Below are 15,044 nucleotides of genomic sequence, written 5' to 3'. Positions count from 1 at the left end.
CAAAAGGCTTCTTTTCAGATTCGTGCTCCGAAGTGAGGTGTTGAGAATGCTTGAGAATTTCTAAGAAAGAAGCATAGTAGGAATTTTAGAAGAAAGTTGTGGTTGAATATTCCCATTATGTTATAAGTACTAGAGGAAGGGGAAACCACCAGCCCTCAGTATACCTGGACCCTGATGACAGTTTAAAAGGCCTCAGAAGTGGAGTATGAAAGATCGCAGAGTGTTTTGGCACCAGTACAGGATTATCCACAATCCTGGGCCCTCAAAATAGTCTTTGTGGCTTACACCAAGTTCACTGATTCAGCCAAAAGCTGAAGAACTCTGCACTGGTTTTGGTGCATTGATTGACTGAAGACTATGCATAGTGGTTTGGGGTGGGAATCTGCCTTAGCATTATCTAGGTTAAGTGCTGAGATATTACTATTAAACACAGGCCAGGAAGCACGTTCTTAGATCATCCTCAGGGTTCACTAGTAGCGAACAATAGACAGAAGGAGGGATTGTAGGATGGAGATGTGAGGAACAGCCTGCTTCAGAAAGAGATGGAATGATGTGACTGGAAGAATGGTGGGTTGGAAAGTTGGGGCAGGGGGGCTGAAAGATAACCACATCTCTCCACCGGGAGCCCCCAGACCAGATGGTAGAACCATTCATACTGTAGATGAGAGAGAGAATGGGTCAGACACTGCCAGCCACACTGCCACATCTAACGCTTACCTCCCATTGAGCGTGTCTGTAAATTAGACAAAACAAGGATGATCTCCAGTCTCTCTGACAATATTATTGCTAATGCCTGCCCTCCTGCGTGTGAGGAGGACCCTCATATCTCAGCCTGGTGTGATGGTTGTCTGTTCCTATTAGATGTGTCCCTGGGGCAGCTCTGTTGTGGGGAGCATCTCAGTCTCCCTCTCTCCCTCCCTCCCCATGAGGCCTGGAGCTGTTGAAAGCATACTTGGAGAGTTAATCAAGTCTGTGATTGATAGCTGCAATAACGTTTAGGCTTGTCTTTTGGTATTGTTGTTATTGTTCCCTCTCCAGAGAGGACAATGAATGAATGACTTCAGTACCCAAAAGTTTTGGGAATGTCTTCCATGTTTGTGGTGAGGGTTTATTAAATGGCCCGTTGAGGTTTCTCTCAGTGGTCTGGATTTAGTATGTTTAGGTCCATAGGGCAACATTGAAGCCTTAAATTGTGGTTAGATATATTAGAAAATAAAAGTGATTAAAATACTGGTGGGTTATTTGTGGTTCTTGGGTATTTGAGAACCTGATATGTCCCCTGAATCTATAGGACTACATCTTAAGAGTCATTTTAATGAACTTTGTTCTTTCAACGTTCTCAAAACCTGCTTTGTCCTTTGTTAATTTGGAACTTTCATTAACTTTTGAGACATTTGGAGACAACGCAGCACAACAATATAGATTAAACCCCAGTACATTAGGAAAAGAAACAATGAGGGGAAACAAACTCTCGCCACAAATTAAGAACACACATGTGGTCCATCATAACTCATACTTCCTCCCTCTGTCCTCCAAACAAACCTATATAACATTAACAAATAGCGCAGCTAACAAGATGGCTGACATTACGCTGTCCGTAGAAGAGAGTCGGACCTCTGTTCTTCTGTATAGTTATTTATTTACTCTCCTGCAGTTGTAATGTAAATCTGTCAGCATCACATAAGCGTCCTCTATTATACAGTACATGTCTGTTGAGTTCCTGTGGTAGAGAGCCTTTTGATTAATATCCTGATTTTCTTCCTCCCTGTACTTTCTAGGCTCCACACAGCACAGAGAGCCATCAAGCAGACCCAGGTGACGGTGCAGAAGATCGGGAAGGAGATTGAGGAGAAGCTGAGGACGACAGCGGCCTGCAACGAGCGGGTGAGTCAGCCAGCCACATACTGATCTCTGCTCATCCACAACTCATCCTCTTGCAAACCATTATCTATGTTGTGCCAATATCATGTGCTTACTATAATAATCAGTTTGTCAGATTAGACCTGGCTAGGAGAACTGAAGTCTTTGTTCTTTTTTTATTTGACCAAAGATGATTGTGCTCGTCCAGATGAGCAGCACTAGCAGCTACTCCTGTAGTCAGCCAAAACAACCACCTGGGATCCAGCAATAATAATAATAATAATCTGTGGACGGCACCAAGCTAGCACTAGGCTAAATGCTCAGCACATTGTAGATAGTGTATTACACAGATCCTTATAAATATGTACTTAGACCCTCAGGCTTTTATCATATCATCTATTTAGACAGATTAAGCGGTCACCCTCTATCGCCCTCAAACTCAACTCTGGACAGGGTTGGGGAGTAACGGATTACATGTAACAGATAAATGTATTCAGTATTGAGTTTACAGATTATTTTGAAAAACTAAATGATTACTTCTAGGATGACTTTTAAATTCATGTGCAAAAAAAACATTTAACACCTTTCTGTTTTCTCAATGACATTAAAATCAGCATTGAAAAAGGCGCATGTTTAAATTTGTTCAATCTGAGCGAGTCTGATTACAAGTCAGAGAACACTATGATGACACACCAGATGCGTTTGATGGATTGCGGGAAAAAAGCAGGAATAGGCTTTTGTAGTCCAAGCTAAGTCTTCCAAAGATAATGCTGCAGTCATTTTCCAACTTGAATAAACACTTGGAGGTAAGGATGACAGCAGTGGTGTAGCCTACAGGCAATACAGATATAACTTATTATTGATATCTAGGCTGCATAGCACATTGATGTGATTCACACTGCCGCTCTCTCATTTAGCTATTTGCGCCTTATGCATTGTAGATTTTTTGAATGTGGATGGCTGTTCACAAATGTATATGTGTTTTTTACCCCAATAATGGTTTAATTGAAGAAGTTTAAGCTGCCTATCAATCATTGTTTTGGCGTCCAGGGGTATATTCATTAAGGAATCCGTTTACTGTTTAAGAACCAAATGGAAGCAAACAGAGTAAAACGAGAGTTTCTCTTGGACAAATTCAGGTAGAACTCTCTCTGTTTCTTTCCGTTTGCTTTAGTTTAAGAAAGGTTTTGCAACAGAATCGGCGTAATGAGTATGCCCCAGTGGTCAGCAACTAGAGGTCGACCGATTATGAATTTTTTAACGCCGATACTGATTATTGGAGGACCAAAAAAAAAGCTGATACCGATTAATCGGCCAATTTTTTTACACTTGTGTGTGTGTATAAGGTAGTAGTTTTGAAATTGTTAGGTTAGATTACTCGTTGGTTATTACTATTACTATTTTATTACTAACTATCATAACGAAAACAAAACATTTATTATTTCAGTGAAATACGGAACTGTCCCGTATTTTATCTAACAGGTGGAATCCATAAGTCTAAATATTGCTGTTACATTGCACAGCCTTCAATGTTATGTCATAATTACGTAAAAGTCTGGCAATTTATTTCACAACGAGCCAGGCGGCCCAAACTGTTGCATATACCCTGACTCTGCGTGCAATGAACGCAAGAGAAGTGATACAATTTCCCTAATTAATAAATTAATGTTAGCAGGCAATATTAACTAAATATGCAGGTTAAAAAATATATACTGTGTATTGATTTTAAGACAGGCGTTGATGTTTATGGTTAGGTACACATTGGCGCAATGACAGTGCATTTTTCACGAATGCGCTTGTTAAATCACCCGTTTGGCGAAGTAGGCTGTGATTCAATGATAAATTAACAGGCACCGCATCGATTTATATGCAACGCAGGACAAGCTAGATAAACTAGTAATATCATCAACCATGTGTAGTTAACTAGTGATTATGTTAAGATTGATTGTTTTTTTTATAAGATAAGTTTAATGCTAGCTAGCACCTTACCTTGGCTCCTTGTTGCACTCGCATAACAGGTAGTCAGCCTGCCACGCACAAATGCTGATTATCGATTGTTATGGAAACTTGAAATCGGCCCCAATTAATCAGCCATTCCGATTTAATCGGTCAACCTCTACTTGCAACAGCTGCATAGTGTGGTACCCAACATATACCTATGGAATTAAAGTTTCAGCGAGTTTCTCCCTTCTAAACTCACCCATGGTATTGTGCTCCATACAGTCAAAAACAAGTTTCATTTAAGATTCATTTAAGAAGACCATGAATGCGGCTTTCAAAAACGGACACATGCTCAAACCCACACACTTTTTATAGCCTTAAACAGCTGCAAATTATCAAGATATCAAAGAGTCACCAACAAATGTAAACAATAGGCGTTCTTAGCAAATGCACTATATGGGATTAATTTTTCAAATGCAAATAAAGCTTTTCGGTAGTGCTCGAAGCATGCCATCTTCTTCAACTCAAAGAAATGAGCGCAATCACTCCTCCATGACAACAAAATCATAAACAACAGAGTAGGCTAATTAGTTCTTAGTTTGGGGCTGATGCTAGGTAAAACAATTTGGCTAATCTATATTTCCCAAGTCCTAATCTTGAAGATCAGGTATTGTTAAATTAATTGGAATAGCTGGAAAGATGTAAAGATAATCATATTATTACCTGTAGTAGAAAGCAATGGGTTATAGCAGGCCAACATAACCAACCCATAAAGTAAAATGCAACATCCAAACTCTAACATTGATTTATCCTGCAATGGATGTTGTTCAATTGGTAATATTCATTTTTGTCGTCTTCTAATGCCTCTTAAGCAGGTTGACATTGGCGATATTGTTAAAATTAATGAAAACAAAAATGAGCTTTTTGGTCTTAATTGAAGGTTAGGGTTAGGCATTAGGGGTTAGCAGTGTGGTTAACGTTAGGGTAAAGGTTAGGTTTACGTTTAAAACCAGATTTTATGACTTTGTGGCTGGAATCCAATTACTTTACTGAGTTTGGGTAATCCAAAAGTTAAGCTACGGATTTACAATTTTGGACAGGTAACTAGTAACTGTAACAGATACATTTAGAAAGTAACCTACCCAACCCTGACTCTGGACTTCAAAACCAGTGCCACTGCATTTCTTTATTGTTCCCCTCTAATCAGGGACTGATTTAGACGGGTGCAATTAATAATCAGGTACAACAGAAAACCAGCAGGCTCTGGAGTTGAATACCCCTGCATGTCGCATTGGGACATTTTAACAAAAAAAGTGTAACTTTATTTCCACCCTCAAGTCAAATCAAAACCAATAAAAAGAAAGCATATTTAAAAATGTTGGAATTGTCTTCCAAACAGCTGTGAAAACGGAGTGGTAATCCTAGGTTTTAAATGTTGTTTATTGTAAACGTACACTTCAAAAGCTCCTGTTAAAAAAGCCCTGGGGCTCTGACACTTTCATGTTTTGGGGCTCAAGGTATAGGCTGCACTGTCAAGTTAAAAGCTGATTTTTGCACATAAGATTTAGCCGCCCCCCCCCCCCCCTTTCCTCCACAGCTTTCTCTACAGTGTGTGTGTTCCTACAGTGCCTTCAGAAAGTATTCACACCCATGGACTTTTTCCACATTTTGTTTTGTTACAGCCAGAATTGAAAATTAAATTGTCACTGGCCTACACATAATACCCTATAATGTCAGTGGAGTTTTTGAAAAATGTAACTAATTAATAAAAAATGAAAGCTGAAATGTCTTGAGTCAATAAGTAGTCAACCACTTTTAAGTTCAGGAGTAAAAATGTGCTTAACAAGTCACATAATAAGTTGTGTGTGCATGTGCAATAATCGTGTACCCCACAGATACAATTTCAAACACACATTCAACTACAAAGACCAGGGAGTTTTTCCAATGCCTCGCAAAGAAGGGTGCCTATTTGTAGATGGGTAACAATAAATAAAAAATAATATCCTTTTGAGCAATGTGGAATTATTAATTACACTTTGGATTGTGTATCAATACACTCAGTCACGACAAAGACGACAAACTCCATTACCTTAGAGGAAGGAAACTGCTCAGGGATTTCACAATGAGGCCAATGGTGTCTTTAACAATTACAGAGTTCAATGGCTGCGATAGGAGAAAACTGAAGATGGCTCAACAACATTGTAGTTACTCCACGATACTAAGCCACTTGACAGAGTGAAAAGGAAGCCTGTACAGAATTTAAAAAATATTACAAAACATGCATCCTGTTTATCTTTGGGGCAAATCTAATGCAACACATTACTGAGTACCACTCTCCATATTTTAAAGCATAGTGGTGGCTGCATCATGTTATGGGTATGCTTGTAATTGTAAACATTTTCAGGGGTATTTCATGTTAAACAAATGATAAACAATTTGACAGAGCTTGAGTAATTTTGAACAGAATAATGGGCAAATATTGTACAATCGCTGCCAAATGTGATTCTAACATGTATTGACTCAGGGGTGGGAATACTTATGTAAATGACATATTTCTGTTTTTCATTTTCAATTAATGTGCAAACATTTCAAAGAATATGTTTTCACTTTGTCATTATGGGGTATTGTGTGTAGTAGGGTGAGAGAGAAAATATGTGGCTGTAACACAACAAAATGGAATAAGTCAAGGGTTATGAATACTCTGTGTGTGTGGCTGTCATCACGGTCAGAGGAGACTGCTCCAACAGTTTCTTGTTGTTGTTCACCTACATACCTCAGTTAGTTGTCCCCTTCTCTCTCAGCCTGTTGTTGTCTGAGTGCTGTGTTCTTTACCACTGAACTAAACTGACTACTTACTAGCACCTCAGTCAATCTGATGATGAAGACACACACACACTACAGCACAATGTTCCCATTGAAAAGGCCTTTTGGCTGATACTTCCCCTCAATGAAACATTCCAAAGCCTTTTAGAGTTCACCTCAGCTAATAAATCATGTTCTATCTCCTTTTGATCAGCCACCGCTGCTCTCTCTGTGTACTGTAGCTGAGACAGATCCTTTTTAAAATGATCCCACTGAGTTATTGGTTTCGAAAGAGGGGAGCATTGTGTGTGTCTTACTCTGAGTCTCCCCTCTCTGTTTATGAGTGCTCTCCCTGTTAGTATCTCTCTCTTCCTCTGTCTGCCCACCCCACCTCACGTCTGTGTGGGATCAAAGGGTGTGGAATGGAGCCCACCAACACGGCCCGGCGTGGCCCTTTCACCCTCTCACCCACACTCTGCCATTGATCTCCAGGGTTACGGCCAGGTTACGCCTCTGTCGCTGTTGACTCAGCTGACCAACTGGCTGTTTGATGTCCGGGGACCTTCAGACAAGCAATACACAGCGCTTTGGCTGTAAGGCGCACACACACACATGCACGCATGCATGCACGCAAACACACGCACCCGCGCAAGCACTACATACATCACACACACTGGCCTCAGCCTACCTGTCAACTCTGGCATTTGGCAAAAGGCTAGAGGAGGGCTGTAGTTAGTGGTGGTTAACACGCGAGCTGCAGCATTCCTGCACTACATATGGGCTCTGACACTCCGGGAGATGGGGGCTCTATCTAGCCTGTCTGAGTGACTGACACCCTCTGTTTTCCCCCCAAAAAAGCCTCAGAAGACCTTGATAAGAGGCATATCAGCATTTACTGATCCTGGCTGCGATCGCCATCTGTGTGTGTCCGTCCGTGTGCGTGCCTGCATTTGTGCCTGCGTGCGTGTACGTGTCTGTCTGTGTATGTGTTGATACCATACACAGCTGCAGGCAACTGGCAAAATAAATGCTCTCTCTAAATAACAAGGTTAAAATTCCTGCTGGGTCAGAAGATAGAAGAATGCAGGACTGACTGGGATGATCATATCAAGCAGCCAGACTGGAAGAGGAGGGAGATGCTCAGTCAGCTTACTCTCTCTCTGGTTTTCATTAGCCTCCTTGGCGGTGGATTATGATACTGATCGGAGGAATCAAAATGGGTTTGAGTTGGAGGACAAGCTCTCTCTCCATCCATCCCTCTTTCTCCTCTAATCTTTCCAACTTTGTGCCCTGCGAAAGAGCAAGCGCTGTTCTTCATTTGGGAGGTAGTACATCCAGGGCTGGAGGGGGCCTCCCAACAGGCCTTAAGTGAACCCCAGATAGAGTGAGATGTTTCGGGGATGGTGTTGGGGCCTGATGGGGAGGCACCCTGTGGTGGCTGGAGATGTTGACTAATTGACTTGCATATACTCTTGCATATACTAATGGCTCTATCCAGGTATACCCAGGCGACGGGGCATGTGGTGAGCTAGATGTCATCTGGTGTTGATGCTAGCCCTGTGTGTGTGACCCGGCACCACCTTCTCCCCACCCCTAAAGGGTGCAATGCTGATGCTGTACTATTTCTTACATGGTAGCACATTTATCTTGTCACCCCCACACTCGTTTGAGAACCTCCAGTCCTCACGTCTCTCATGATCATTTCTCATATGCCCCTTCCTCCCTCTCTCCAAGGGAGACCATTTGGAAGCCATCTGGACACACACACACACCTAAACACACAGCTCAGCTTCTCTCCTACTGCTCTGACAGTCTGAAGTGTTTGATATGGTGATAAACTGTGACTTCAGGCTGTGTGGTGAATACCACAGCAGGATTCAGTCTCTCTGTCCACTCCGATGTAATCAGAATCTAATGTTTCACTGGCGCAGCCCCCTCCGTCACCCCTGTGCCCCGCAGTCCCATGATCAATCTACAGCCAGCTGTCTGCCAGCCAGGGAAGAGAAGTATTTGGTTCAGTTCAGCACTCATGGACTCATCGTCATCTACCTGGCCTGGCCTGGCCTTGGATAGTTAGGACTGCAATATAATGGCTAACTCTATGCCCCCCCCCCCCTCCCCCACCAACTCCATTGGCCTGTCTGCAGCTGATAAATTAGTGAATAGGTGATGTTGGTGCTCTCATCTTCTCCTCGTACAGTACATGTTTGCCAAAACATGGATAACCTTTGTTTAACCAGCTAATTAGCTGTTATTAGCAAAAATGTGTTTTGAGTTCCCTTTTTCAGATAATAGGCTATGTTAGTGTTTACACTTCCTCTTCCAATTACAATGTAGGAGGTGAAAATAATGAAAACTATCTACCAAATCTAATCATTTAAAATGTTGATTACAACAATACTGAATGTATTGTACAAATCTGTCATCCTACCCCTGAACAAGGCAGTTAACCCACTGTTCCTAGGCCGTTATTGAAAATAAGAATTTGTTCTTAACTGACTTGCCTAGTTAAATAAAGGAAAAATAAAGATATATATAATGGGGGTCCGTGGGTCTCCGGTTTGCCTGGGTGGGTTATGGGCAAAAAAGGTTGAAGACCCCTGGTCTGAGAGAAAAGGGCAGAAGTGAGGAAGGTCAAGACAAGGCAGCTAAAGGCCCGGCCTCGCCTCTCCTGGATGTAGTGAGCCCCGCTCCAGGTCTTAGAGGGTTCAGCCACAATGTCAGTCCCAGAATGAACCAGTCACAAAGCCCACCCACTTCTATCAGATAACACTTGGCTACATAACACACTGGCCCTTTACGCCAGTTAGTGCAGTGTTCTCTCTCTCGCTTGGCAGTGACCTCAAACCCATTCACGTCCTTGAACTATATTTAGTACAATATCAAAATGCACCACAGGACAAATTCCATATGGTGTAATTGTATGACATTGGTGTCAACATAGTAGGTTAGTCCAAGTGTCTACACAGGCCTCATTGAAGATTTTAAGATTGACACTGGAAGTATGATAGATAATGACAATCTAAAGTTGGGATTTTGAGGAAATGTATACATTTATTTTTTAACTGTGATCGACCGCCTTGGTTCTGTCTTTTTTAACATTTGATTAAGAGCTACAAAATGGTATATAATACATTGCATTTGCATTTGAGTAACAACAGGAAAGTAATTCTACTTTGAAAGTTGATAAACTTGTAAACTCCCTTTTGAGAAAATGGCCTTTGAATGTTTTGGTACCTACTGGAGAGCTCTTTTGTCTACACCCATTCAGCATCGTTGACACCCTCTTAAGTTTTTTGCCCCACCCATCTCTTTAAGAGTTTATCTGAGCGTTCTGTCAAAACAACAACAGTCAAGCGCCCAAGCTAACTGGTTAACGTTGGCAAGCTTGCTAGCTACTTCCAGACACAAATGAGAGAACCGCTCACTGACCATTTTCTCACCCTAGCAGAGCTGGTTAGGCTGTTTTTATGTTATCCCAAGCGTTGGTGACTGCAACTGTGCTGCTGGCAACAATTTACGTTTTTTTTGGCAACGTTTACTGACACCGGCCATATTCAGCGGGTGTTGAGCGTTAATTTGTCAGTTACTCTGCGCTCTGGCACACTCAGACGAGAGTGCTCTGAAATCGGAGTAGAGCAAATTTACCAGCTACGTCTATCAACAGTTGTCGCAGTGACATTCTGTTGAAAAGGATACTTTCATAGTGGTCTTTTGTTAAGACATGTAGCTAGCTAGGTAAACATTGAACCATAATCCCAACTCATGCCATTACTACCCTGCATGAATATGCAGGTAGCTAACAACCAGGTTCAATGTTAGCTAGCTAAAATTAGGATATAACTAGCAAAGCAAATGGCTCTGAGATAAAAATAAATAAATAAGATCATACACGCAATGTTAGCTAGCTAGCTAACAGTACACTTTAATTTGAAATTAAAATGACTTTCTATCAAAATTAGAAAAGTGTAATATCTGAAAATGTAGCGAGCTAGACTATCTTACCTGTGTACATCACAGATGGACGCTTCTTCCTGTCACGGATGCCATGGTTGTCCTTAGTTTGAAGATGTAATCCGGAGTCAAGTGTTTTCTCCATCTCCTTAGATATCATACTGTAATTCCACTGATTTCAAAACTCAGTCTTCCAGAAAGTGGAGAGCAACACTTACACAGTTCTACTACACGATACATAAAAAAGCTGCGTTAGACAGGATTACCTACACTTACTGACCAGCTCAAAGAGACAGAAGTGTGCTATATGGCAGACCAATCCGTACTCATCTCTCGACATATCCAGCCCACTCATTACCTCAGCCAATCATGGCTAGTGGGAAGGTTGCTGACTTTTTCTGTGGCTAAACCAACTAGGCTCATAATTTTAACAATTGTATTCGTATTTACAGATGTCATACAGGTATGTTATTAAGGTACATGACAGTTGACATGTTCCATTTCTGCCAAAAAACGCATTTAGCTAACAAAAAAGGTCTACGTTCAAATGGCTCTCCTGTGAAGTAGTGACCTGCGACATACACAGTTTCCTGAGTATTTTGAAATGCATTTCAGAAATAAATAGTTTAAAAGCATATAGTATTGTTATTTGACCTGTTTCTGTATCGTACTATATTTAGTCTTTGGACACATTTCATGAATCAAGTCATGTGAATACCATACACTACCATTTCAAAAGTTTGGGTTTACTTAGAAATGTCTTTGTTTTTGAAAGGAATGGGAAAAGTTTTTGTCCATTTAAAATAACATCAAATTGATCAGAAATACAGTGTAGACATTATTCATGTTTTAAATGACTATTGTAGCTGGAAACGGAAGATAAAAAAAGAAGGAAAATCTACATAGGCATACAGAGGCCCATTATCAGCAACCAGCACTCCTGTGTTCCAATGGCACGTTGAGTTAGCCTTTTTAAAATTATAACTTGGATTAGCTAGTTGATAATTGGAAAACCCTTTTGCAATTATGTTGGCACAGCTGAAAACTGTTGTCCTGATTAAAGAAGCAATAAAACAGGCCTTCTTTAGAATAGTTGAGTATCTGTAGTATCAGCATTTGTAGGTTAGATTACAGGCTCAAAATGGCCAGAAACAAAGACCTTTCTTCTGAAACTCGTCAGTCTATTCTTGTTCTGAGAAATGAAGGCTATTCCATGCAAGAAATTGCCAAGAAACTGAAGATCTCGTACAACACTGTGTACTGCTCCCTTCACAGAACAGGGCAAACTGTCTCTATCCAGAATAGAAAGAGGAGTGGGAGGCCCCGGTGCACAACTGAGCAAGAGAAAAGTACATTAGTATCTAATTTGAGAAACACGCCTCACAAGTCCACTACTGGCAGCTTCATTAAATAGTACCCTCAAAACAACAGTCTCAACGTCAACAATGAAGAGGCGATTCCGAGATGCTGGTCTTCTAGACAGAGTTGCAAAGAAAAAGCCATATCAGACTGGCCAAAAAAAATACAAGATTAAGATGGGAAAAAGAACACAGACATTGGACAGAGGAACTCTGGCTAGATTTGTGCAAAGAAGTTATTTACACTGCACTTCACCCCAGAATGAGGTCCTGAGTGCTCTGGAGCAGGTTTTCATCAAGCATCTCTCTGTACTTGGCTCCGTTCATCTTTCCCTCGATCCTGAGGCTCCCTGTCGCTGAAATTCATCCCCACAGCATGATGCTGCCACCACCATGCTTCACCATAGGGATGGTGCCAGGTTTCCCCCAGACGTGACGCTTGGCATTCAGGCCAAAGAGTTCAATCTTGGTTTCATCAGACCAGAGAATCTTGTTTCTCATGGTCTGAGAGTCCTTTAGGTGCCTTTTGGCAACTCCAAGCGGGTGGTCATGTTCCATTTACTTAGGAGTGGCTTCCGTCTGGCCACTCTACCATAACGGCCTGATTGGTGGAGTGCTGCAGAGATGGTTGTCCTTCTGGAAGGTTCTCCCATCTCCACAGAGGAACTCTGGAGCTCTGTCAGATCGACCATCGAGTTATTGGTCATCTCCCTGACCAAGGCCCTCCTTCCCCGATTGCTCAGTTTAGCCTGGCGGCCAGCTCTAGGAAGAGTCTTAGTGGTTCCAAACTTCTTCAATTTAAGGATTAAGAAGGCTACTGTGTTCTTGGGACCTTCAATGCTGCAGAAATGTTTTGGTACCCTTCCCCAGATCTGTGCCTTAACACAATCCTGTCTCTGAGCTCTACGGACAATTCCTTCAATCTCATAGCTTGATTTTTGCTCTGACATGCACTGTCAACTGTGGGACCTTGTATGGACTAGTGTGGGCCTTTCCAAATCATGTCCAGTCAATTGAATTTGCCATAGGTGGACCCCAATCAAATTGTGGAAACATCTCAAGGATGATCAATGGAAACAGGATGTACCTGAGCTCAATTTCAAGTCTCATAGCAGAGGTTCTGAATACTTATGTAAATCTGGTGTTTTTATTTTTAATAGATTTGCAAAAATGTATATTAAAATTTTGGTCCAGGCAAGAAATATACCAAAAATTAAGATCTGAAAATGTTTAAGATGAGAGAGAATTTTGTAAAATTATTCTCTCTCCAGTCTCTATTGACTTGCATTGGATTTGCTTATACTGCATATTCTCTAGTGGTGTGTGTGTGGATTTATTTAGATATTGTTGATATATACACTACCGGTCAAAAGTTTTTAGAACACCTACTCATTCAAGGGTTGTTCTTTATTTTTACTATTTTCTACATTGTAGAATAATAGTGAAGACATCAAAACTATGAAATAACACATGGGATTATGTAATAGCCAAAAAACTGTTAAACAAATCAAACACATATTTGAGATTCTTCAAATAGACACCCTGCCCTGATGACAGCTTTGCACACTCTTGGCATTTTCCCAACCAGCTTCAACTCGAATGCTTTTCCAACAGTCTTGAAGGAGTTCCCACATATGCTCAATACTTGTTGGATGCTTTTCCTTCACTCTGCGGCCCAACTCATCCCAAACCATCTCAATTGGGTTGAGGTCGGGTGATTGTGGAGGCCAGGTCATCTGATGCAGCACTCCATCACTCTCTTTCTAGGTCAAATAGCCCTTACACAGCCTGGAGGTGTGTTGGGTCATTGTCCTGTTGAAAAACAAATGACAGTCCCACTAAGCGCAAGCCAGCCAATTTGGACTCATCAGACCAAAGGACAGATTTCCACTGGTAGTGGTTTCTTTGCAGCAGTTCGACCATGAAGGCCTGATTCACTCAGTCTTCTCTGAGCAGTTGATGTTGAGATGTGTCTGTTACTAGAACTCTGTGAAGCATTTATTTGGGCTGCAATCTGAGGTGCAGTTAACTGTAAGTAACTGCAGTAGAAGTAACTCTGGGTCTTCCTTTCCTGTGGTGGTCCTCATGACAGCCAGTTTCATCATAGCACTTGATAGTTTTTGCGACTGAACTTTCTAACTTCTTGATATTTCCTGTATTGACTGACCTTCATGTCTTAAAGTAATGATGGACTGTTGTTTCTCTTTGCTCATTTGAGCTGTTCTTGCCATAATATGGACTTGGTCTTTTACCAAATAGGGCTATCTTCTGTATACCACCCCTACCTTGTCACAACACAACTGATTGGCTCAAATGCATTCAGAAGGAAATAAATTCCACAAATTAACTTTTAACAAGGCACACCTGTTAATTGAAATGCATTCCAGGTGACTACCTCATGAATCTGGTTGAGAGAATGCCAAGAGCGTGCAAAGCAAAGGGAGGCCACTTTGAAGAATCTCAAATATAATCATAGTTTTGACACACACACACACACACACACACACACACACACACACACACACACACACACACACACACACACATATATATAATAATACACAATACATGACCAGAAGTATGTGGACACCTGCTCGTCGAGCATCTCATTCCAAAATCATGGGCGTTCAATATGGAGTTGGTCCCCCCCACTCTTCTGGGAAGGCTTTCCACTGGATGTTGGAACAATGCAGCGGGGACTTCCATTCAGCCACGAGGATTAGTTAGGTCGGGCACTGATGTTGGGCGATTAGGCTTGGCTCGCAGTCGGCGTTCTGATTCATCCCAAAGGTGTTCGATTGTGTTGAGGTCAGGGCACTGTGCAGGCCAGTCAAGTTCCTCCACACCGATCTCGACAAACTATTTCTGTATGGACCTCGCTTTGCCCACGGGGGCATTGTCTTGCTGAAACAAGAAAGGGCCTTCCGCAAACTGTTGCCACAAGGTTGTAAGCACAGAATCACTAAAATGTAATTGTTTGCTGGTGCATTAAGATTTCCCTTCACTGGAACTAAGGGCCCATCCCAAACCATGAAAAACAGCCCCAGACCATTATTCCTCCTCCACCAAACCTTACAGTTTCAGTATTGACAGTGTATAATGGGTTATGAGAGGCGTATTGAATGAGTT

At 41.6% G+C, this 15,044-nt stretch overlaps 1 protein-coding gene across 1 annotated transcript in view; it reads left to right on the top strand.

The window, feature by feature from the left end:
- LOC109892722 (UV radiation resistance-associated gene protein-like) overlaps window positions 1-15,044 on the top strand; it is a 142,685-nt gene that overhangs the window by 40,597 nt on the left and 87,044 nt on the right. Inside the window, exon 7 of the mRNA XM_020485461.2 lies at window positions 1,779-1,884. Within this exon, the coding sequence (XP_020341050.1) occupies window positions 1,779-1,884 (106 nt within the window). The remainder of the gene's footprint in view (window positions 1-1,778; window positions 1,885-15,044) is intronic.

Source organism: Oncorhynchus kisutch, linkage group LG6 (assembly GCF_002021735.2).
Source record: "Oncorhynchus kisutch isolate 150728-3 linkage group LG6, Okis_V2, whole genome shotgun sequence".
Lineage (NCBI taxonomy): Eukaryota > Metazoa > Chordata > Actinopteri > Salmoniformes > Salmonidae > Oncorhynchus > Oncorhynchus kisutch.
The sequence above is the reverse complement of the archived record's forward strand: the minus strand, read 5'-3'. Positions and strand labels throughout refer to the sequence as shown.